The sequence below is a fragment of the Lichenostomus cassidix genome, chromosome 10, assembly GCF_008360975.1.
Source record: "Lichenostomus cassidix isolate B80296 chromosome 10, HeHo_3.0, whole genome shotgun sequence".
NCBI lineage: Eukaryota > Metazoa > Chordata > Aves > Passeriformes > Meliphagidae > Lichenostomus > Lichenostomus cassidix.
Window position 1 is genome coordinate 14452474 of NC_139491.1, and position 26185 is coordinate 14478658.

The following is a 26185-nucleotide window of genomic DNA, read 5'->3' on the forward strand; positions in this document are numbered from 1 at the left end:
TATTTTTATGGGATTACTGACTATCACTTTATTTTTTCCCCTTTTTAAGATACTGTGCTGTTGGTGGGAGTCGTATTTCCATCCATCCTTTCTTTGCTAGTTAATTCATTTAAGCTCTTTACCCACTCCTGCTCTTCTGAGCAACTAATACATGTTTTATGCAACTAAAACCAAGTAAACCACAACATCCAGCTTTGGCTGGATCAGATAACAAGTATATCTAATCCAAAACATATGATGATGGCCAAATTAAAATACCAGATTTAAATGCTAAAGCTGTGTATTATTTTTGCTCTAATTAACTTCCATAACATCTCTTAAACTTATTTAGCATTTAAAATTCAATGCACATTCAAACATTGTGCTGCATTGTAACTATTTTCACCCCCTTTATGATCAAAGCTCAAGTATGAAATAGCTGCTTTATATGCTTGAATAAATTTACTTTCAATTGATGTAAAGGGGAATACAAAGTACAAAGAACAGCAATATTAGTGTCCTAACTTTCTATTTATTTAAACATAAAATGCACACCCAACAAAAAAACCCAAAAAACACCCACACTAAAGATCTTGTACATGGCAAGCAGAAAAAATTAAAATGATAAAATCTATTCAACACACTTTTCCTGTGATAGGCATAAAGCAGAAAATAAGATTCTGTGATATTTTGTAACACTGGCACTTGTAAATGATCATATACAGTAAACTATTAAGGAATCTGTCAAACACACTCTTACTTGAGTACTCGGTGTCAGTGCTGTGATCTTCTCAAAAACAAACATTTTTTCTTAAAATCATTTAAAATCATGCATTTCTTTCATAGTAATTTCACATAATTTTATTAAATAATGTTAATTTTAATATTAATTGCACAAGAAATTACGTGGTGAAGTCTATCTAAATTTTTCCCCCTTCATACTGAGAAGACACTGACAGGGTTGTGCTCATTTTATTAGGAATTCTTCTGCTCTTTTAAAAACAATGCTAATTTATCCAGTAAGAACAATTGTAAGAAAGAAGCAACACCATCCTACCTTCACCCCATTTATCTTCTGTAGATTAAAATGGTTCAGTCTGAACAGAACATAGTATTTCCACAAAGTGAAGTTGACAACCGGATTTCCCTGAGGATCAACTGTCAACTGTTCCATGCGATGCATCTCAGCCAATGCATTGAACTGCTGCAGCGCCACGAGATTTGTCTCCTTAAACTTCAGGTGCTAGAAAAAGTCAAACCCCAATAAATTAAATAAGGAAACAATAAAGAGTGAACACAGTGATTCCTAACCTGTGCCACTCAGTTTTCAAACTGTAACAGTCACAGGTCTGATGAAGCAACCGAGCTCATTTCATTTGAGGTCTCTGTAGCAAAACACATCCAAGTATCAACCAACTGCTGTATTACATATACTATGAGATTTCAACATGACAAGCCCCAAGCAATTTAAAAATTCTTGACTTAAAGCTGGAATATTTTCAATGTTACATAAAGCAATGATACTACCGGAGCAACGTTTACTTTAGTTCTGCAAGTAAAGCACTTGCAAAATCTACTCATAAAATGTTTTTTAAATATTCTGCTTTTTAAATATTTAAAAAACAAAAAATGTTTTTTTAAATATTCTGCTTTTCCTGGGCACAGTGTGCTGGCCTAACTCATACCCTGCCCTACACTAATGCTCCTGAGAGCACGGTGTATGCTACACAGTATTACTGAGGAAAGAGGAAGAAGGAAAAACTGATGGTGAAGATAAAAATTTAGTCGTGATTCTGCTATCACCCACAAATTTTTCCCCACCCACAATGAAACAATTGTTTCATGAGGATGGATAAATTTATCTTAAGCTCCCCACAAATTTATCAATCTCAATTAAACCATTAAGTTTTGTTATACTCAAAATCATGAGAAGCAGCAGGGACCTCAAGAACCAAACCATCTGAGTTACACATTGCTTATGTTTGTTATCTCTATCTTAATATTTGCATCAAAATGACTGATTTGAATTTCTAAGAAAGAAAGAAAAAGAGACATACTGAAGAGACTTCTCATTCATGTTGCTTTTCTTCATCAAGAACTAAGGGATTTCAAAAACTGTACTAATTTAGTCAGCTATTTGTTGCAGCTATTCCTTGGAATCCTCATCTTTTTATCCTATCAGCAATTTGATCTTTGAACTCACAACACAAATGAAATCTTCCAGATACCATGGATCCATAACAATAGTATAGAACAATAATACTGTATTTACACACAAGTTTTGCAATCTAAAAATAGTTAGCTAGGTCAAAGGAATTAAAAGAAATAAAAACCAGTCTGAAAAGAAATCTGAATTTAAATTATTGATTTTTAGTATCAAAGTTAGCATTATAACACAAAGAAATACGCAATTCATAACTGCATCTATTTACATGAAAGCACTCAGGGCAGGGGGGGGATATGCCAAAGTACAGGTTTCATTAAAGAATACATATTCCATAGCTGCTTAGAGCTGAAACATGAGGCATACTCACCACACAATTAGGAAATTTTGTCTTTAGTTTTGCTAACACTTGAACAATTTCATCAAATTCTATGAACATAAAGGAGACTGTGACAATAATGCCAGCTGTTTGAACACTCCAGTTTCTATCCAGGCACTCCAGTGCCCCAGCACCATACAAGCCAAGAGTGTCTCCTTCCACTTCCACTAAATGAGACTCTAGAACAGACAAGCCTTGTACTGCACTGCTCAGGATTGTATCAAGAGATCTGTAGAGGAAATAAAAATACAGGGATATAAATGAGATGATTTTGAAACAATATCATCACTCTACTGAATAACAGTCCTTTTACCAAAATCCAACTGTCAAATGCAATGCCATTTCTCAGCATTCATTCATTTTCAGTACCCCATCTGGTTCAAATACACTAAAGGCTGGAAAACCCTTTTTCCATCAAGTAACACTGTATATGTTCTACTTCTTCGGCTCTGGGTGTATTTCAGTTGGTGCTGGGGTCAAATTAAATAGAGAGTCCATTCATATTTAATAATCTGCTTTAAAATTTTAGCTCAGAATGCTAACCTAGCATATTCTATTTGCTTTAGATATCTAAACACAACTTCAAACAATGTATTTATTTATGCAACACATTCTGTTTCTTCTTCTGTTTCTTCACATTCTGTTTGCTATATGAAATGCAAAAGTTTTGACATGAGTAATTACTCAAGCATTTCTTTAAAATAATGTGACCTTTCCAACTCACAAGAGCAATTTTAAAATTAAGCAATAAATCCAGATATTCCCAACTTGCATCTCCTTTTGTCCTACTTCCAACATGACACACTCAGCTGACTGGATTTAGAGTATACAGAGAACTCCAGAGAAACACAAATTACAGGTTTAGAAAGTTATGTAATGATTTTTATTATTTTGTTCTTTACCACATTCCTGGTCTTTTAAATGTATTTTGACTACTAGCAATTGCTTGACTGCTGTTCTCTTGTCAATAACAATTAGAACTCTAAAATTTCACTCAACTGAAAATGTTGAGAGCTCACCACTTCACATGTGAAGCACTAATTACTTATCTATGCTGAATTTCACTGAAATTCTATTGCTTAGTAGCTCATCTTAAAATTCTTCACCATGATAAAACACGTACACCAAAACAGCATCATCAACAGAACAGTCAAACTACCAGAGTTACACTGACTTGGTCATGGGGGAGCATTACCAACACTGAATTAAATGGCAAAGAAACTGAGCCGGCAAGAAAGCAGTGGTTAAATGTGTTCAAGGGAAAACTTTGTAAGCATAAGAATGAAAATGATGGCAATTTAAAAATGCTAAGAAAAATTTCAAAAGATGTAGCAGTTAACTGGAGGTAAGAACCAGTTCTAGCCAAGAATAGATGGAAACTCAGATGGGTTCTGCTTGTGAGAGACAAGGGCTTCCTGAGCATCCTTGACGTTTCCAGCATTGACCAGCAACAGCAGGAAGCTGTACTTACTATTGAATTCCTGCAGACTATTTCTCCAGGCATTTGCCTGAGTTAACCAAGGTTGAAGTGCTACCTTGGTTTTAGCCAATCCAAGGCACACATTGCTCACTACGTTCGCAGTGGGTTCTGGCCATGTGGCCACCTTTTTAGATGCAAATAAGCAAAAATATTATATTTTAAACCAAGAACGCTAAAATTATCTTGATAATAAAAGTAAGTCTGGTAACTGCTACTGTTAAAATAGCATGGGTGTGAAAGCAGTCCAATGAAAGATGCTGCAGTTCCAACTAATAGCATGAATACAATGCTGAAACCTCTTGATAAACAAAGCGGTCACAAATCTTCATAATGCTCATACATCTTCATTTTGTTCATTTAAACTGAAGGCAACAATCTAAGTTGTTAAGGAAATGAACAGCCTGAAGTAGGCTCAGGAATTCATATTTAGCATTTCTTGTAAACATGAAGTTATCCTTTATTTAGCAAAATCACATAATAATTTAGCTTGCACTTCTTTAGGCAAAGAGTTGCTGTTACATTACTTTTTAAACACATTACTTATTACTAATGGTTGAAAGCTAAGTAAACAATCTTTTCAGGATTGATTTGTAGTACTTTTGATAATGAAATACAGTGAGATCTCAGAGGTGAGAAGTAGTAATCTGGAACTTAAGACATGAACAGGTAAAAATATTAGCCAACAAAATACCTGCTTTCTTCAGGAAATACATATGCAGCACTGCCATTGATCTGGCAGGGCTCATTTTCTTTATCTTTGTTTAAAGAAGCCTCAAGAGCAATTCGGTTCTGCTGGATCTCCCACTGCCGAGCAATGTTACCAATCGTTAACCGCTTCTTTTCCTGAAAGAAGATACACAAGTCATCAGAAGTCATGACAGGGCATGATCAACACATTTGTTTGTTCTGAAATATGCTGCTTAATAAAAACATTTAAAATGTTTCAAACTGAAGAAACTACACTAGTGGTTGGTGTTTATGCATTAAAATCAATGCATCCTTCTAGTGCTATTTTGCATAACTGCCAGCAAACGATTTCACAAAATTTGCAATAAAGAAACAAGAAAAGGAGCATAATAAATCCACAACTTAGGAAAGCACGAAGTTAAGCTACTTAGGACATGGAAACTGCTACTTCTGAAAGTTCTTCCAGTTTAAAGAGCTTAAAACTCTATTTCATGTTCCATTTGCCCCGGGAGTTACAATGCTCTCTGGCTAGAGAGCACTAATTGCTCAACACTTAGAGAATTCCATGATGACTACACTCCATGTCACAGAAAGAGGGGGAAGTTGGAATCATCAAGAGTTTATCAGAACAACCTTTAGAAAATTCTCTTTGTTGGTGAAGGTGAGGGTCTCGACCTCAATTACTGTACAGCTCTACTGCTTTGTTAGCCCTCAGCTGTGGGACGCTGGATTCCTACAGAACTTCAAAAACTTCCATCATTTCATTTTACAAAAAGCCAATTTTATAAGTGTGAAGATTCTGTTAGCAATAACTTTTTCTTGTTCCATAAATATTAAGTTCAACCACTGTTGGAAAGGAATGACATTCTCTATACATTTCAAAGTACCTCTCAAACTTTCCCAGAAGAGTGGGTTGGAAGCAATAAAAAAATAGTCTGGAAAAAGAGATTAAAAAAATCTGCTGTTTGGGCAGACAAGTATCAGCAAGGGGAAAATAAGAGATGACATTGCTGAAATGAACATTTTTGATGCAGTGCATACAGGAAAACAGCCATTGTTGGCTACTGAATGAGTGCCTATAATTTCATTTACACTTCATAGAGTGTAAGAAACACTGGAGAAACGTGAAGGTAAAAAAAATTGCAGAACATAGTTCTCTAAATATTTTCTTCAGATTTAACTACAGAGAAACTATAGCTCCCAACCTTTTCTGCTGGAAATTGTATTTATGAGCATATTTGTCCCTTCAATTTAAATGCGTGGATCAGGAAAAAAGCCTGAATCATAAGAACCCATTTACAAAGGAAAGATCTTCAAAATCATCAAATCATACAAAAAATATTGGTATTTGACTGTTATGCCACTTAACTATTTGAAGATAAGAAATACTTTAATCAAAGTCTACAATGTAATGTTGAAATTGAGTAATGATGGCACTAGGTGTTAAAAATATTTCTTCTTTTAAGGGAATTTTCCTCTAGCAAAAAGCATCATAAAATCTAGACCACCAAGACAAACAATCCCTCTGCTACAAGGAAACATTACATCAGTGCTAAGAAGACAAACTACAAATAAACACCTACTTTTTTTTCGTAGTCAGATACATTTCCAACAGCATGAAACAATGCCATGTGTGAAAATTATTTACTAATTTTCCATTTCTTTATGCTATTAAGAACTGTCACCAGCACTTGAAATCTGAAGAGACTTTAAATACATCAATATCTTACAAAGAAAAAAGAAATACCACAACCAAGTTACAACGCTGCTTGAAAAAAAAAACCAAAACCACCCCCCAAACCTCCAAACTGTATGCAAGTCATTTTTATTATATAATTTTTTTAACAAACAGAAATACACAAGGATACAAATATACAGGAAATCAAAATATATTCTTAGTCACTAGACATGAATTTTTTTCCTCCATTCATATGTTTAGGTTCTTGGGAGGTTTTGATATACTCAAAATACCTTTTAACATACTGTTAACATTCTGTTTGTGTCTTTTTATTTTTTAGTTATATACATTTACTGAACTTCTTACAGTCTCCTGCAAGTACTTTCATTCAAATCCCCCTCAAGAAATATGATTTTACCTAGGAAACTTAATATGCACATAAACATTCTCTGTTTATTTGACTTCCAAATTGAAAGAGACTGTATAGGCATTACAGGCTCAAAAAATTTAAGGAACTTTTTTCTCCTAAGAAAAATTATTTGGAGACAAATGGTGATATTCACACAGCAAATGGAATGTCGATACTCTTAGATTCTTGAGCTTTGGTCTCCTATTAGCAACAGAGCTCATGCAGTCAGCAGCGCCATGAAGAGCATTCTGGAGGGCACCTGGGTCTCCCCTGGTGGGGCAGTTTTGTTTCATGTGTGTCAGCACCAAGCAGGCCAGCTGGGCTGGGAGATAAGAGCTCTCCTGACAGAGACAGCAGCTGGAGTCTGGCTGTGGCCTCATGGCCTCTTCACTCTTTCTACAGAAAGAACAATTTCAACTGGAAAGAATGAAGGAAAAACTACTTCAGAACACCCTGCATGGCTGCAGTCAGAGTGCTCACCTGACAAGGGGAGACCAAGGAATGTGAAATCACTGGAAAAGTCCTTTACTTTAGTATGGATTAAGTTTGCCATCCACTGACATGTATCACACTCATGTTCAACAGGGGCTTTTTGCTAAAGTGCACCTTGCATATTCGACTGAAGAGTTTCACTCGTGGAGTGCACTGTTTAAGTTGTAAAAACAGATGGAGGCATATTGGGATATATAATAGCTGTAGCAAAAAAGACTGGATATAAATTATTGCTGTAAACTGGTTTACAGCAACATTAGAACAGCCATGGAAAATACCTTAAGCAAGGTCTGTTTATGGCTTTCACGCTTCCTTTCTTCCTCTTTCCTTGCTGCAATAGATGCCATCCGTCTTTCTTCTTCCTGGATAAAAAAAAAAGGAAAACAAATTCCTAAAAGAAGGAACTAAGCAGGTTCTAACAAGTATTACTGATAAATTATTAATATGATCTTGTGCTGTGTTTGCAATGTAAATTTTCATTTTAACAATTTTAGAATTATCATTTTAATGTTTCCTATTATTAAAAACAATAAAATTACTAATTAGAAATAAATCAAGAAGTACAGATTAAATAGATAACTACTCCAATACAAATGCTGAAAATAAAACTAGTTAAAAGCAGTATTTTAAGTATCTTTGAAAAAGTATAAAGCATATGTTGAGTATGACAGTGAAAACCAATATTTTTAGATATAACAGTGAAATACATCTTTTTATCTTTATAGTAGTTTTTGCAATTAGTAGGATTTTGTTGGTTTTTTTTTAAGCTACAGAGCGAAAGAGCTGAGTTCTATTTATTCTTGAATCATAATCCAGGATTCATTTTCATCATTATAAACTGTTTCCAGGGCCTGGCTTTTCTCAATCAGCAACAGAACTTGAGAAGAAAATAACATTTTCAGAGTTACCTATTCCATTAGCATTATGTCTCATCAATATTATTGCCTAATGATGAAGTCTCAAGAAGAAAGCCATTGGTCCCTAAACAATGAAAGTGAAGCTGCTTCATTTTCCTGGTACAGCAATTTGATACTGCAATACACCCATATTAGGTTGGATGCCCCTTGTTTACAGAAGTCTAAACATTCTCATAGCACAGTATTTTTAGAACATATATTTTCCAAGTAACAAAAGAAATGTTCACTATGAAGTAAAAAGTGTAGAGTCCTTCCAACACAAATATTTGGGAAGCATACTTTAACTTATTTTGATTTACTTCACATGCCATTTGGGCGTTTGTATTGAAGTGTCTTCCCAGAACATATGAAAAGTGTTTTCATTTCCTCAAAATAGAAAGCTCCTGTCCAAAGCTTTTCATTTTCTGGAAAAGTTATATGTTAACAAAATTAACCAACAAAAATGAACTGAAAGCCCCAAGCCCCATCAACCATTAAGACATATGGACATGTCAAAAATTCTATGTAAATAAAACATGCTGTGTTTAGAGCATTGTAAGAACCCCTAAGCAGATGGGTGAGTGCTTACTGGAAGCTAAAATAAAACAGGAACTTCACACTTAGCATGGCCATTACATTTTTAAGAAAACAATTTCCAAAGCATAAGAAGTTCACTGCATTTGGCAGACCTACTCTGATCTGTGTACAGTCCCCCTGAAACCCACTGACACACCATGGATTTTGGCACCAGTCTGAAAAGGGCTTAAACAACAGATTTTCAAACTGTTCCTCCATGATTTTTCCTAGTATCACACAAACAAGAGGAGTCCCCCAGTGCACAGTAAGACATGAGGCTTTGGACAGAGTAAGCTTCTCTAACCCAACTGTACACAAGAATTTCCTTGGAACACTAACTGGAAAGCCCGTTTTTCTTTTCTTTTTTTTTAATTTTTTTCTCAAAGCAGCTTGTAGCCTTTTGCTGGTACAGCTCTGTTGGCAGCCTCCTCTGCTACTGGGCTTTTCAGCTATTCCTAAGCAGGGTATTTCCAAGGGGCTAGTGTCATGGAATTACAGCTTAATCCAGGTTAGAAGGACCTCAGTAGGTCACTAGTGCATGTTAAAAGAAGAGCACCAGTAACTGAATCACAAAATAAAAGCACACACAGATACAAAAGCCTTCTAGATGCCACTGCAACAAAATACTACACAATGAAATCCAGCACCTGAATGGAAGGGTTCAGGGGCAGGCTGTGAAAATCATTAACTAACCCCCATGCAGGTAATTAATCACAAATATGAATGTATCATTAATAATGCAAAATAAAAGTGCACTGTTCCTCAATATACGATTCAGAACTTTAGGAACTACAGATATTATTCTCATTATAGCTGTTTATCCCAATTATGTATTACATTGTACTGTTAGTGCTTTGTGTAAAAAACACAAATCTTCAAATAAAAGATTAACACTAGCAAACTACATTAGCGATACCTTTCTTTAGAAAGCAGGTTAGACTTGTTTCAGGCAGTTTTTATTTTTTAATTAAATCTCTTCATTTGACTGTGTAGCTATGCTTTTTAACTAGGCTTCCTAAAGAAATAAGCTTTTTACATTTTTTGTCTTCATCTTCTCTAATGACATTTCAACACATTGAACATATCAAATAACAAAGTATGTTTAGAAGTCTTAAATTAAGGGACTTTCTTCATTCCCTAGGAGTTTGATTATATGAAATTGGTATGTAGAAAGAAGAGAAATGTAAGCTAGCTTTACCACCAAGGAAGAGGAAGCAGAAACTATCCATTCTATTTGGCAGAAAACATCTGGCCATTCATCAGAGACTCAGTTTCAAACCAACTGAACTGGTGTTGTGTTTCACAGTGGGGGGAGGTAAGAACTAGATTAAAAAATTGCATTAATAGAAAATCAGCCTTCAATAATTTCAATCCTTTCAAAACAATTTGCTGTCATTTTTTCCCAAGCTTCAAGGCAATCATCCATCAAGTTCCTTAAATCAGTTCTCTCAGCTTCTATGTCTCTTCTTACTCTGTCTTGCTTCTCAAAGCTTTCCCCTAATCCAATGCAATGTGTGCTTTATGACACATGCAGGAGGATCTACTGCCCCCATTGAAACCAGTCCTGTACCTTCTCTACCAGCACAGTTCATTCCAAGATCAAAATCAACTAATGCAAATTACATTCTAACAAGAATATTAACTGAAAAAGACTTTTTTTCTTGATCAGGAGTTTATCCTAATTACAGACATTCATAAAACACTATTCCTTTTCTAAAGGAAGTTAGCTCAGCCAAAAAATAGAATGTGTCCTAGCTTTTTTCTTTCACTCTCCCTTCAGTAGTCATAAAGGGAGAGTGATAGAAAAAACCTCTGAATAAAGATCAAGGGTCAGATCTACTTTTTATGGATCTCAAATCCACGTACATTTCTTGATTATTCTTACACAACACACGCAAGCAATCTTAAACACATTCCCCAGAAACCTACAGAGAAACCCTGAGAGGATCAAAAAGGTTAGGAAACAAACCCCTGCATAACCTTGCCACAATCCATTTTTACTATCACACCTTCTCTTTCAGAAAGGATTAGGGAAGAGCTGGTTCTCTCGCTCTGTATCCTTTTTTTCCCCTCACTATCCTGGTTTTGTCCCTAGCTCGGTTCTGTCCCTCAGCCGCTTTTCCCGCCAACGCCGTGAGGGCTTTCCCGTGCCGATGGCGCCCCCTGCCGGGGCCCGCGAGCCCCTGCGGAGGAAAGAAACCTCCAGCAAAACCTGGGAGCATCCGGAGAAGAGCCCAGAGGGTGAGCGCAGGATTCCTCTGCACTGCAGCCTTGCTGCTCTTCACACAAGCTCTTGTCAACAAATTACACGACTGAAGTCACATTTAAGCTTCTTATTTGCCGGTGGAAAGAAAAAAAAAATTAGCGATTTCTCCCTAAAAAAAACCCTCAGAATACTTTCTGGTAGTGGAGGAACACAGTAATGAATTCTATTCTGGATAAAGCAGTAGAACTTACTCCCCAATCAGCAATGAAATGCCTGAGCAAATAATCAAAACCAAACACAGCTGTCTTACTTTAAGTTTCTAAAACCTGTAAAACATCAATGAAAAGAAGCAAAGCTTTACCTCTAAAAAGATACAGCTTGTCTTTCAATTTGGCAACATTTAAAAAAATTTGCAATATATACCATATTTACACACACATACAGGAATACATATACACTTAGCAAATTCTCTTGAGAAAGTCTATTTGAAGTGATGGATAGCAAATGTTCCTGGTTATATAACGCCTTAGTAGGGAATATGTCTATATTTCAATCATATTTTAATATTTTATTACATGTCTGCAGACAATACCTGCTTCCTGTTAAAAAACAGTGGAACAAATAGATCACAGCTAAACTGAAAGCAGCACTGGGCAGGCCCACTCTTGAAAAAACCAAACTATGAAACAGGGTGAAAAAATCTTCAGTACCCAAAATAAAAACCATCAGGGCAAGTTAACCAAGGTAAACAATCACAAATGCAACCTGAGCCCACTCTGACTGTAAGGCAGCACACCAGCCCATTCCGTGGAGCCATTCATGCAGTCCCATCACCTTGCAGCTAAAGTGAGGTAAAGGTGTAACTGCGAGTTACTGACAGAACACCAGTGACACACAGGAGTCTGTCCAGCCACTGCAATTCAGCCTCCTCCACAGTCTTTAAGCCTTTAGATTGAGCTACCAAAGGCCAAGAAAACAAAATATTTCTGCTGAGCTGGTGTTTTAGATACATAACACAAAGTGATTGTGTTTTCAGCTGAAAATCATCTTGTGTGGACAACGACCAAGTGAAGGTCATTACAGGTGCTTTATCTCCACTGGTTTCACCACCACTGGGTCTATGCCTCAATGATTTGAAAGCTTGAATCTTACATTCAAAAATGGTTTAGGAATGAGGTGGCCTAAGAAAACATCAGCATCCTCACACGTCAGGGATTATGAGTTGCCATAATACAATAAAATCTCTTGTATAAAGGCGAATCTGGCCCAACTCGAGCAGTATTAGAACAATTCCAATGCACAAATGTTTTATTTCAAGTACAGCGAACATTTTGATTTTCATGGCAGCTCTGTGTTTCTTAATAGTTTCCTAAGGCAGAGACAGTTATAACCAAATTTTGGTACCAGAGTTCCCTTTCTTCAGGGAATCCTATGGAAAAAGCCTGGCACCAAAGAGTGTGTGTCTTCTTGAAACCAAATATGAATGAAGCTTCCAAGTCCTACAACTTTTGAAAATATCCCTCAGTAAAAGAAATGTTAAGAACAGAAGCAACAATTGTTTAAAACTTGGTTTTTGAGCAGAAAAGCTTCTGAACAAGTTAGTGAAGAGTTCCTAGTCAGAAAAAAAAAATCATCCAACTCTCACTTTGTTACAAGACAAAGCAATGCTAAAGTTCAAAATGGCCTAAAAATGCTTTTCAGGCTGACGAAGATCCTATAAATGTAATTAGAATTCAGTTTAGTTTCTTACACTAATTAAGAGAGAAAATCATATACTCAACACTGCATGTCCATTACTCCACCAGGTTAGATCTATCTTTACAGCTGATGGGAACAGCATGCTGCAGTACTAAGCAGAATAGCTGGATTTGGGATCACCAGCTCTTTAATTTTACCACGAATCCCATGGTACTTGTTATTTTTTTTAAATCCCAGTTTCTTAAGTCATACGATTATCTGGGTAACAGTTTTTATTGGAGAAAACATACAGCACCCTTTACATGGAGAAGAATGTTAAAAGGCTCAAAAAACCAGAAGCCAAATAAAGAGTGTAAAACACATTATTTTTACAAGTAGGTTTATGAGCAGCACAACTGGTGAAGCCTGGTTTTCTGTGGCTTTTTGTCTTTGTGGTTAACTTTCTGATGTTTAACAAGGTGAAAGCTCAGATTAAGTTCTTCCCACGGCTGTGCATTTCTAACAGCTTTTTCCCCATACAGGTCCCACAGAGCCTAAAAAGGAGTTTGAGCTCTTTCTACAGTTTTTGCCATCACTGCTATTTCCACCAGGATCAATTCTCTCTTGACAAGGGTAAAGGTGGGGAGATGGTGAGATCTTTTCTCTATGGGACGCAAGTTTCTGAAAGAGTACGGATAAAACAAGCTTTTAAAAGCAACGCAATAAGCAATTAATAAGTCAGTATAAAGTCACAAAATACAAAACCCCCTGATGCTTAGAATATCTGTGAAAAAAAAAATTTTTAGTATTTTCAATGCTGGGAGAAAAACTCCCATGTCCCAAAAGCACTTTCTTTCTAAAATTAATGTTTTCCACATACACGTTACATTTTTCATCCTAATTGGCCCTACGGCAAAGCAACAGCTGCAATTAACAATGCAGTACAGCCTTTGTACAAAGGAAATGAGCATTTAAAAGAAGGGATATGTATCAGCACCTGGTCAAAAAAGTTAACATTGTAACACTGTCACTTGTGGCTTACACATCACTTTTGAATAGACACAAGAATTAGCAAGACTATTCCTATATTAAAAGAGAAAATAGGTGGCTTTATGGTAAGACCCTGGTGATTGTCATTCATCCTCTGGAGTGTATTTTCAAGAAGCCTGGAGGAGACTGAGCTGTCTGCAAGTCCCCTCTCCCTTATCAAGGTTACTTGAACTTGAGCAGCAGAAACAGAAATGATCAGGGAGAGTAGGTTAGAAAGGGAAAAACACAGACAGACACACAAACTCTGTGATCACCAGATTTCCCTAGGGAGGCAGATTAAAGGACCCAATTAAATTCTTAAATAAAATATACCAATTACAGCAATTTTAGGGCAAACAGACCACTCCTTTGGAAGAAATTCACTGTTCCTTCTCAGCTACACAACAAATCAGCAAAGACTGTTAGGAAAGTTCTAATGAAAAGCTCTGCAGACTGGCTTATATCACATGGCAGCTGAACACACAGTATTTGCTATTGTAGAGTTTTAGCACTTCAAAATAAACATGTTAAATGAAGTAAATAGGCAAACCCCTACTTTACACTGAAAAAAGATTAAAGTTTTCAATATTGTAATGTCTTTACACCATTCAATTCCATACCAAATTAAGAAAAAAATTGTATTTTTAATACACACACATACACAGAAAACCCTACATTTTACTTCTGATTTTAAGTGTCTATTAAGTTTGATGAAAACAGAAATTTCTTACTGTGATTCTCTTCATATCTAGCTGTCGGAGCTGCATCATATGATGGAGAACAGTGTGTTTGTACCATGTCTCCTGAGCTATTGGATTGCCATCAAGGGTGATATCTGACAAAGATGAGGAATCAGCAAGGCACAGAATATCCTCAAAACTGTAACCAAAAGAGTTTAAAGTTTTAATGTCAGAGTAAGAATAATTTTGAGATGGAAGATTTTATTTCTTAAGGACAGACATGAATATTTAACTGTACTGAAATACTTCCACCCATCAATACTGTATATGATAGATATAAGTATTCTGAAATACCAGCAGCTGCTGCTGTTAAATGTTTTAGTCCCTTCACATACAGGTAAAAAGAGATGCAGAATAAGGAGAACTGTGGGAGTTTTTATCTAACCCCCTGCTAAAATGATACATATAAATCCATATTTTAAAAAAATAATACAAGGTGTATTTGCCCTCAAAGACAGCACGAAAGACATGGAAAATAGAAGGAAAAAAAAGCCAACCACAAATACCACAGAATGATCCTAAATGTTTGCATCACCATTGATATTAGAAGTAAAATAACTACAAAAGTGTCATATTATCTTCAAAACAGACTAGTCCATGGCTCTGAGTTCAGTCTACAAACTCTAACCTGCTGACTTCTTAGACAACATCAGATTTGGTTACCTGACAAAAAATAACTGACTGGTGTAAAAGGCATTTAGAGATGAAACCTGTATAGTGTTCCTTTATAACCTGTTCTTGTATATGTTCCTGTATAACCTGTATAGCATTCCTTTTATTGAAGATGGAATGTGAAAAGAAAGCAGTTGAGATAAATAGTATTTTGAAATAACAGAGGACTATTTAACTGGGTTTTAATTTAAAAAGGTGACCAGTTATGGCTATGAATAAGACTTCCTAGCATGTTTACAATGTATAAATGTATACTGTACACCCATCCTTATGTCCTCTGGCCTTCAAAAGTCAAGTCAAACTTTAAATATGCCCTGAACTTAGCGATCAGAAATCATCTGCAGTACAGACGTTCATTTCAAAGGCTGTCATTGAGTAAAGTGGCAATAGCTATTTTCATGCATTAGTGCAGCATGCAGGTAGTTCCTGCACTGTACTCTCAAAGGGCATAGCAGAAAAGAGACAGTAAAGAGGAAGATATTACTGTCTTTGTGCTTAGTACATGAAAACAACCTAAAATATGATGGAAAATGAATTATGTGCAGATTGTGACAAAGACAGTGAAAGTTCTTAGGATTTCTGAAGAATTGGATGTTTTGTACATGTGGTTAAGGCTTGATAATTATTTTCTGCTTCTTTTTATGATCTGTTTCCTTCCCAGAAAACAGCTTATGGAAGCACATTTTTGGAAGATCAGGCTCACATATTATTTAAAATACATACTCCATATGTCCTAAAGATAAAATATAATATTTCCAAATGACACAGAAGTTAATAAGGCAAAATCAAACAAGTTCATAAGGAAAACTCAAACATGTTAGGAAAAAAAAAACCCAAAATCTGAATTTCCATTGAGCTAGAACATATTTTGCTTGAAAAATGTGAAAATTTTTGGTCTCCAAAATTATTTTCAATTGCAAGTATATTTAAAAGCAATAAATATATTTATTCCAACTACTTACCACTAAACATTTAACCAAATAGTGCTTCTTTCATTACATATGATTTACAGATTTTTAATAAAAACAGTTTCTTCAGGAAATGACAGAAAAGTTGAAAGCTTGCTAGTGTGTTTTCAAGACCTTCCACTTACACATACTGCTGTGCTTTGAAATTCTCACTGCTTCAGCATGCCAGAACATTCATTCTGGAGCTAAAAACAGATGTGCTTGCTTTATCCTGCTTTTAGCTGCCCTATTAGCAGCTCAATTTTAGAAAGAAACAGCAGTGTAAAATAACTGCTTTCACATCTTGGTATAGACATATATATATATATATATTAAAAAGTAGAGCTTTAGAAATTCCATGTAGAAAACTTTATATTCTGTACTTGTCACACCATTATCCCAATTCTAAGCCAAGCAAAGCTTTAATGTTCTACATTCCCAAAGAGATTGCACACTTTACAACCAAGCTTCTGTCTGCTTCCCAGCATGCAGACTGCTGGGACAGAGCCCAGTGGTGACCACTCGACAGGAATCAGGGGCCACGTCTCAAGGCTCTCTCTCCAGCCTCCTATCCCCACAAAGGAGCCTTTAACCTGCTCAGGAAATACAAAACAGCTCTGGATGATGCTGTGTCAGACTGCCTCAATCTTCTCAAGTGGAATGTCTGATTCTCTTTCCAAAAGACCTTCTCCTGCAGGAGACAACCACTTCTCCTTCCTGTTCTTCTTCTCAGGTAAATTATCTTTGCTAAAATTGTCATTTCAGCAACACAGAAATAAGACACAAATTTGGCCTAAATTATCAGAAAGTGTTTTCTGGAAATCTTTTCAGAATAGCTCAGTTTTCCATTTTTGATGCATGCTCAGAGTCCTGCATCCAATTTTCCCCTCTTCCAAAGGGATACAAACCCACTTCTCCTGCCTCATATCAGAATGTGGCAATTGCCAAACAGCAGCATTCTGGGGCTCAGCCTGCACCAGTGAAACACATTCGCAGGACACAGGACCATTTATCTTCTGTTATAACCTGCTTGTTTAGAGAGATAGTTGTTCCTTCTCTACATATTTGCATTGATTTTTAAAAGCATGTTGCACAAAGGGGAAAAGCTCTGGCACAGAGAAGGAGAGCAACATTCCATAGTCTGATAGAACACCTGAGAGAGAGCTGTATGCTCTAAAAATACTCAGTCAAAGAAGAAGTACTCAGTGTTTTTCCATGTTTCTAACTACTAAACTACCTATGAAAACAGATGTAAGCACCATCAACCTTTCATGCCCCTTTACCTGCTTTTGTTCAAGCATTTAACAATGCATTTATAAATTTTCATCTTGCTGAATAAAAATTATTAGGCTAAGAACATTGCTTCTCTCAGTTTTCCAATTCAGCAACCAAATGAAGAACAAGAATTACATGAGCCTGTATCCAACTTTTTCCATACAGCTAGACTAAATGAAAAAGCCAACATAGTGCTGACCTGGACAGCAGTGTAACAGTGAAAAATCTGTGTTTTATTTCCGAGATTAAAATATGGTCTTGCCCAGTTTCACATGTTCAAATATGAGCAATAACTCCCTTTCTGAATCTCAGCAGCATATCTTTCCTGAAAATGTTACTGTAATCTCTTCCCTGTGCCACATGACAAATTAAAAACAGTATTTCTCCCACTTCTTTATAACCAGTTCTATATATAGGTATTGCCTTCAGCCATCAGGTACGAATGCCCTCAGTTTGTAACAAAGATTTTTTGGGCTGAAGCCAGAAACTGGACTTCCTTTGTCTCCTATCAGCATCAAGTTCGGTCTTAGCTTACATTATCTTGCCAATACATCCTTTTTTACTAAAAGTTCTGCAGAGAAGCAGCAGCATTCTGAGCCCTCCTCTGAAGCATGTGGTAAAAAGAACGTGCTGATTAAATCCATGATAGATTCTCATGCTTTAAATAGTGACAATTTTTAATGGCATTCCTGAGTCTTCTACTGAAATATTAATTCAATATGTCGGTATGTGTCAATTTAAGACTCAAGGATTTTCACTGACACAAAAATAGGAACAAGAAAATCTTCCCATGGAAGTATTGCCTCAAAAATGCTATTTTTAAAAAGAACATTAATAAAATATTGCAATGAAATTGCAACAAATGTATTTGCGCTCTGGAAACTTTGTTGTTTCCATTTGCAGGGTTCTTTTCTATGCACCTACAGATAAATAATTAGAGTATTTGTGCACCAATTCGCTTGTCAAACAAAATTCAGTTGTACAGACACAGCAGTTTTTAGAAAAAATAATTTTTAGAATTACCATATGGCACAGAGTAAACCTGGGTAAGTGACTCAAAAGCACACAAAACCATTTAAGGGAGGTGTAGGAATGTTCAGATATAGCACAGCAATTTATTGGTGTTAGGGCTGCATAGAACTTCTTTGGTCAGTGCAAAGAGTATCAAGCCCAGCATTAGAGCACAGTTGGTCAAGAATGTACTTGTATATTTAACCATTTTCCTGGTAGAAAGCATATCTACTGCATAACCCTAAATGGGGAATTAAAGGGGATTTTAGCCTTCAGAACTGCTATATGTAGTAAAAGCTTATTATTTAAAAATTCCAAGCTAAATGTGATCAAAATAATTTTTTCATGTGCGTGTTTTAAAATAGTGACTGGTAAATAAAGAGTTAAAGTTACTCATCCACCTATCTACCCACATGCATATTTATAGCAGAAAATTTATAGAAGAGCAATACCTTTTGTTTAACATTAAGATTTTTTTATGCCTATTTTTATACCTATTCCAACTGCAAATTAAAACTAAATTCTGTATCTCCATTTATGTTCTAGATTATTATTTGTAACTTACATTAAAACTAAGACTAGATCTAGCAATAGACCAACTGGAGCCCCAATGAATAAATGAGAAAAATTTTGATATAGTGCCAAGAAGCAAGCTACTGATCACAAACTTTGAGAAATTTATCAAAACCTCACAGAAAATCCAAAACATTTTTCCTTCTTTAAATACTGTAAAAATACTGTGGAGTTGCATAAAACAGTATAAGAAAGCAGCCAGAAAGCTACACAGAATACACCAAGTCCTTAAAAAGACACAGCAATTTCCTGACTGCAGTGATGCTCCCTGACAGCGAGGGAGCCAAGCTACTGCAGTCCCCTTCTTGCTCCTGACAGCCTGAGACTTTTTTTAGAAAGCCAGAAACAAAAGGCAAGTCCCAATTCTGGAAATGATTCAACAGAGGCAAAATGCTAACCCACTCTCTTCACTATGCCAATTTAAAATGTAAAATAAAAAGACTAGTAAATCAACTAAGGGAAGAGCATAAGAAAGATTCCTGCAACTCATCTCTGAATTGTTTTTAAAAGGTTTAATAGCCATGAGTATTTAAGGGGATGTAATGCATTTGTGTTTTAAGAACCTAAGAAACACAGAGAAGTAGGATGGAGCTGTCTGCAAAAAATATAATGCAGGTCAATATAAAATGTCTGAGTAGCTACTACAATAAATGCTCCTAAGTACATTTTACAGAGAAAGCAGATAGCACAAGAATTGCAAGGCATTTCCAGTAATTAGAACACAAAGTATCTTCCTCTACCCCACATTCAATTATTTGATTCTAAACAAAGAAAGCTGGTGGTGATCAAGGGATTAAAAAAGGACAAACCAAACTGAAGATAATGCAGGCACTTTCTTTTTAAATACTGGCACAAGTATAAAGGCAAACTTGAAAAATGCATTAATATGAAAAGGCACAGAAGACAAATGTTTCTATTTATAACAAAATGCTTTTAGTTACTTGAAACTATAGAAGCCCAGCGTTGTGAGTTGAGCTATTCTGCTTCTGCCATCTGGTCTGAAAGGAAACCATGCATATACCTTTCAAACTTTATTAACACACACACAAGTAAAATACAAGCATGAAATAATTTACCCATAGCAAGCAGAATCTGACTCAGCAGTTTGCATAACTCCATAAATACAGTGATGGAATGTTAAATATAATCTGTACCTTGCATAAGGTTGTTTCAACAGACAACTAGGTTAACAGCAAAACAAGATATTTACAAAACCACTTTTAATTTTGACTACCATAAACAGTATGACCATTCTCTAATTAAAAATATGTTTCTTGGTAGAATACTCATAGCACAACTACATTTAATTGCCAATGGTTTCAAAAATTTTTATGCTTAAAGTAGAAAATACACAATGGCTTGATTATGTTTTTATCTGATATGTTAGGGAAAAAAAAGGATCTGTACTCACAGTGTCTGAATTTAAATTTTCATGAAATACAGCTCCAGTAGGATACTTCAAATTACTGACACAGGAAACAAACTACTAATCCCCTTACCTAGATATATTGTTGAAGCTGAGGAAGAGACGCTGGAGACAGGGCAAAGTATCCACATCTTTCTAGAAGGAAAAGATAGGCATAAATTCAGCAGCTGAAACTGGCTTTTGAGCCTCTTTACTTGGCCTGATGAAATGCTTTCATTTCTAAATGCTGTAACCTTGCTGCAGCATTGATTTCCATTGAACGTGCAGCTCCATCTCTCCCTAATGCAGACTGCAAGGGAGTGTTTCAGTGCAGATCCCACTCTGCAGAACTCGCTGCATCACTTGCAAAGCAAATGATCTTAGAGAAAAGGAGGATACGGCTGCTGCTGCTTTCTGAACAGGCTTTTGGGAAATAAGCCAAGGTGCTGGCTCAGCATTTAACCTGCAGGATAAACATGCTTTAAAAAAAAAAAAAAAAAAAAAAGCTTGCTGAAATAAGGTTTTTCAAGTGCAATACAGCAGTGCAATTAGCACTGCCAAACAGCAGTGACTTTCCTGTCAGAGAATGATCTGAAGGACTCTGTCACCTTTACAACCTTAACGATTAACTTATAGAAGAGGGAATGAGTTTCCAGAATAAAAAACTGTAAATTTAATATTGCCACAAAAGACCTTATATATACACCTATATATGTATATCTAAATAGCAAATAGCTCAAGTATATAGTAAGATGAAACAGCAAGATCAAACTTCATTTTTGAAATATAAATCCATACCAGGCAGGCAGCACAGCCTGCAGTGATCCACAGACCATTTAGACTGCACACCTAACCCCTCAGCTATAATTCTGCATCTCCTTACCCTAACAAGGGCCATACTCCGACTTGAAACCAGTGGACACAAACCTGGGAAAGTGAAAGGAGCATCACAGCTCAGTGTCTTGATTTTAGCCTACAACCCTTCCTCCTTCCAGCAGATTTCTGACATGTCTACATGACATTCCAGAACAGTTCATTCCAAACAGGTAAGCAAAGGCAGCTCTAAACAAACCCTGTAGCTCCTATTAATGAAACACTATAAATCTAACAAAGCTGCTGAGAGTCACTGCTGGGTACAATATGTGATCAAGTCTGCAGTAGCAAAGCTCCTGGTTCAGAGCTGTTCTGAGTCCTTCCAGATCAGACCAGGGAAAGATTGAGCTCACAACAGAGTTACACCTGGACCTTCCCTCTGTCCCTGCAGCTACTTGGTGTTGAGGCCGAAAAAGGCAGGTACACATGGTACAGCTGGGTGGATACACACATGACAGGGCATTCCAGGATTGTGCACAGTAATGCTTCATCAGCAAAGCTTCCAGCTCATCACTGGGGAATACAAAGTAATTTCCCGTGAAGACAAATTTCTGTAACACACATAAGTTGCTGTCCTGTAAGACAAGTTGCAAGCCTCACAGGTGTGACAGCAATTGCTAGGTTAAAACAGAAAACAAAACAAAAAACCAAACCTCCAGCTACTTCAGTTTTATATACAAAGTTTATAATACAAAGTTTAATAGTGAGGTGGACAGAGGGCAGGAGTTCTTTCCTCATAAGATGGTGAACACCTTGACCAGTCCTCCAAGTCTAAGATCAAGGTGCAGATGACAAAAGGCAATATTCTAAACTTCTACTACCTCAAAGCAAACAAGTAGATCAGTCTTTCAAAGAAAAATATGGATTATCTTCCTAACAGAGACCCTATCTCACTACTGGCTGGAAAGTAAGCAGATATTTCATAATATCTGGTATGTATAGATCTGTGCTTTTGAGACACACAAGACACTTTGCAATCATTTATTCTGTTTGTTATCCTTTGGAATAGTCAGACTCTGAATCCACTTCAATCCTGTAAGATGATTCTGCTATAAGCCAAGCCTCAGGACTGTGCCTGTAAATCCTACAGCTTTGAACCAACTACAGTTTATTCTTACAAAAAATAACTACTTATAATTCACAGATTTTCAGTCTGTAGCGACTAGCTCAAAGGAAAAAGCCAGTTCCTAAACTGGTAGTCCACGGCCAGTGGATTTTAAGGGATGATTGCAGATTTAATTTCTCAAACCAACTACAGACCAGTTAGAGAACTTTAGTTATTCAATACAGTGAACTGCAAGGGGTAGAGAGTTCAGTACAGAAACTTATTTTGTTTGACAAATGAGATCATCATCTTTCCTACACAAGAATAATACCCTTAGGGGAGATGGGGGAGAGGTACTGAAAAATAAAGATTCACCTAAAAAAACGCAAAGTTATTTAAATGAGATTAACTTTATTAATTATTTTGGAACAGCAAGTTTTTTAAAATTGAGTTTAGACTCTTTCATTTGAAGGAAAAAGGAAGTTTAAAAAGCTTGATTCATAATGATAGTGTTGTCACAGTAACTGAGTAAGTAAAGCACAGTAACCAAGTCCTTTTCATGACCTAAGGAGCGAATATTTTGCAGCTAAGTGATACATCATAACAATATAATGATTAAAATGTCTGCTCCACTTGCACAGTCAACCATATGAACTTAACTTCATCTTAAAGAAATATAGCTCCTCTCCCTCAACTACTCAAGTGCTCCAGAAATAAACTATCTTGGATATTCTTTCCATAGAATGAGATATTTCTTTCCATATTTCTGCATTTTCAGTAATTTCCTATTGCAGCAGAATCTGAATTTCCACACAAAAAGAATGTAGCTTTCATTTAAAAAAAATAAAACAAACACAAGTAAAGAAACACATGCACATAATTGTACAAAGAGAAAAAGACAACATCTATCATTAACATAAGAAAAAAATTAATTTTAGGAGCCATATTTACTTAGCGTTTTAGACAGTATAACATGGCCAAGACTTAAACACAGAGTTAGTGCTGTACTTGCAAAAATTACCATTCAATGAAAAACAAAAAAATCCACTCTCACAAAACTGAATTTCATTAGAACTTAATCAGAGTAAAAAACCAAAAGACTATCAACAACAACAACACCACTTAAAAAAAACCCACAGGCCAACAAGCAAAAGAAAGTATCTCCCTGAAGAGAACATCATCTTCTGAAACACTGTCTGCCAGGAAACACTAAAACACTGAGATACAGCACAGAGTCCAAGCCTGTAAGTCACTAATTTAAATTTCATGCTGACTCTTCACTTGCAACAGCAGAAAGCAAGCAGAAAGTACAAGCTGCACCTGAGAGGAGTGAAAAGGCAGAGGCTACCAGCAAAGAGAATTCTAGGTAACATCATTGACACAGGGAAAGGTACAGCAACAGAATCAGCAATAAGCAGAAATTCCTTATTTTTGAAATTTTAAAACAATTCCTATTTGGCAAGTAGCAGAAAGTCAAGAAAAGAAAGGCTCAGCAGCAACAGGAGGCCAAGAATTAAAGAATTACGCAGGGCAGAAAAAAGTTGCTATCTGAGTAAACTCTGTTTTACTTTAAAAAGCTCTGGTTCAAAAAATCCACTTGCCATACCTCAAATTGCCAAGTGAAAAATCTTAATTTTCAGAATATGAAGACTTAAAATGCTGGGTTAAAACTTCCATTGGGAAATTCTGCTCTCACAAGCAATACCTATTTTCTCTGCATTTGCCCCAGCAACATTCTTAAGTTAAATTTAAGATGATCTGATGTATTAGCTAACTTACAGAAAAGAACACAAACTTGCATGGAAGAGGAGTATCTAAATATTTGTGTTAGAACCACAAAGCTTTTTCAGAATCTCTTTTCCCTCCTCTAGAGAAACATCATGAGCTTTCAAGATTTCAAGCACTACAATTCTTCATAGAATCACAGCATAGTTTGGCTTGAAAAGGACCTTTTAAGGTCCAGCCTCCCTGATCACATTTGAAGAAAATAATACCAAAATTGAACGTGTTTGCTTCACCTTTATGTTGTAGAATTAAGTATTGCAGCAGAACAACATAAGCAACACAATACAGGGAAATACAAGATCCTCAAATGTGAAATGCTGATATGGCTTAAACAAGTTATAGTGCATTTTGTCAAAAACAAAGAAAAATAAATAAGAAAGAGAAAAAAGGATGAGAGTTGTGTTCCTTACTATAGCAGAGACTTGATTATGACGGAGGTTGAGCTCTGTGAGGGAATCCAGTCCATTCAGGTTTTCTACAACAGTTAGGAGGTTTCTGGCAAGGTTTAACACTCTCAGTTCACTTAAATGACCAATGTTTTCTATTTTAGCAATCTGTGAAAGAAGTAATACAGTCATTATTCAACAGTTTGAGAATGTCCTATTTTGTTGGTAATTTCCATATATACAGACACATATGTGTACATGCAAGTCTGTGATGGGGATATGCTGCTATAAGAAATATTTCAGTAATTGCTCAATTTCAAAACATACAAAAGTAGATAGCAAGACCAAAATTAAATACATCTTAAAAATTCAACAGCTTGTTAAACTATCCATTTATGTGTATTTTATACAAAAACATTACAGCAAGAGGAACAGAAAATACCACTATTTACACAAACATAATTAGACAGGGAGACTTGTAAAAGCAAGCCAAGAGCAGTGGGCTGGCATGAAGAGCACAGACCTCTGCTGATGTGTGCCTAACTACAATTACAGGCTAGAATGCCAGTCTAGAATATTAATCCTGGTATTTTATTACTATTGCAAAGATAATGATTTCATCAGCAACATATAGAGATACTCTTCACCACTTTGCTGAGCTTTAAGATTAGCTCTGCTGAATTGCCTCTTTCAATTATGCACACATGAAGGTACAGCAGCTTTTCATATGGACTGCTAGGTAAAAAACAATACAAGCTACTATCACTTCTTTTTGGATGCTTCAAGTAATACTTTGATAATACCAAAAAGAAATTAGTACACAAGTCAAAGTCTACTTGTAGACACCAAACAAAAACACTATTTCATTTTCTCATTTGCTTGTATCTTTGAATACCTCACTACAAAATAGAATTCAGAAAAAGGTTGTTATGTGCCACATAACCACTCATCAATAATTAAATTGCACAAATGAAAGTTGCATCTTTTAAAAAATTTTGAGATTGATGAAAAGACCTTCATGCCTAAAAAAAAAAAAAAAAAAAAAATCAGGTTGCATAATTTTACTTACATCTTGAACTTTTGGAAAGAAAAATTATTCACAGAATTAAACAGACCACAGGTAATTACTCCAATTACTTTTGATATTTAAGGCATTCTAGAATAAAATTCATGCATCCCTGAATGATGCAGAATTATGTGCTTATATTAATAACAGTTAGTCTAGTGTATTTCCAATACTTTGTCTGTAACTTGTACATGGGATTTAATTGTTCAGTGATCACTGGTAACATACAAGAGATACTTATACATAATTAAAAATGCTCAAATTATTATTGTCCTTTTGCTGAACACCACTGAGATAAGTCTGGCTCCAATTCTCTGATCTGTTGTTTAAATTGCTCCATTCTTAAACATGGGAAACCATATTTTGAAGTTCTCAAAGCCAATTCTGTTGTTGAAGTCTGTTCTTCAGAAATTTACTATGTAGAAAAAATACCTTTTAAGATAGACTCGAAGGATGCTAAAAACAAATACCCCACAAATTTAAATAGTTAAAGGAGCTCTCTTATTCAGTGTTATATGAGCAAACAACAAGAATGAAACTCAGCCTTCAAAACAAGGCACCAGTCTACTAAAATATGTCCCAAACACAGCAATTCTTCCTTTTTTATTTCTTCATTAAAGCTTCAAAAATAACTAATACTTGGTACAGCAGATGGGTGTTTTAAATTCTGAATTCCTCAAAGACAGGGAAAAAAAAAGAACTTAAACAGGAAAACTTACATATCTTAGAACTAGAAAGGAAGAGTGAGATAATTT

General features: G+C 35.8%; 1 protein-coding gene across 2 annotated transcripts in view; it reads right to left on the reverse strand.

The window, feature by feature from the left end:
- The window catches only part of LRRC49 (leucine rich repeat containing 49), a 40075-nt gene that overhangs the window by 6821 nt on the left and 7069 nt on the right, over positions 1-26185 (reverse strand). The window contains exons 7-13 of one of the 2 annotated variants that reach the window (XM_085070775.1): positions 24389-24532; positions 20370-20431; positions 14384-14531; positions 7547-7630; positions 4694-4845; positions 2514-2751; positions 1037-1222 (exon numbers count right to left, since the gene is read on the reverse strand). In XM_085070775.1, coding sequence (XP_084926901.1) covers positions 1037-1222; positions 2514-2751; positions 4694-4845; positions 7547-7630; positions 14384-14531; positions 20370-20431; positions 24389-24532 — 1014 coding nt within the window. The remainder of the gene's footprint in view (positions 1-1036; positions 1223-2513; positions 2752-4693; positions 4846-7546; positions 7631-14383; positions 14532-20369; positions 20432-24388; positions 24533-26185) is intronic. The other variant, XM_085070776.1, reaches the window with a different exon arrangement.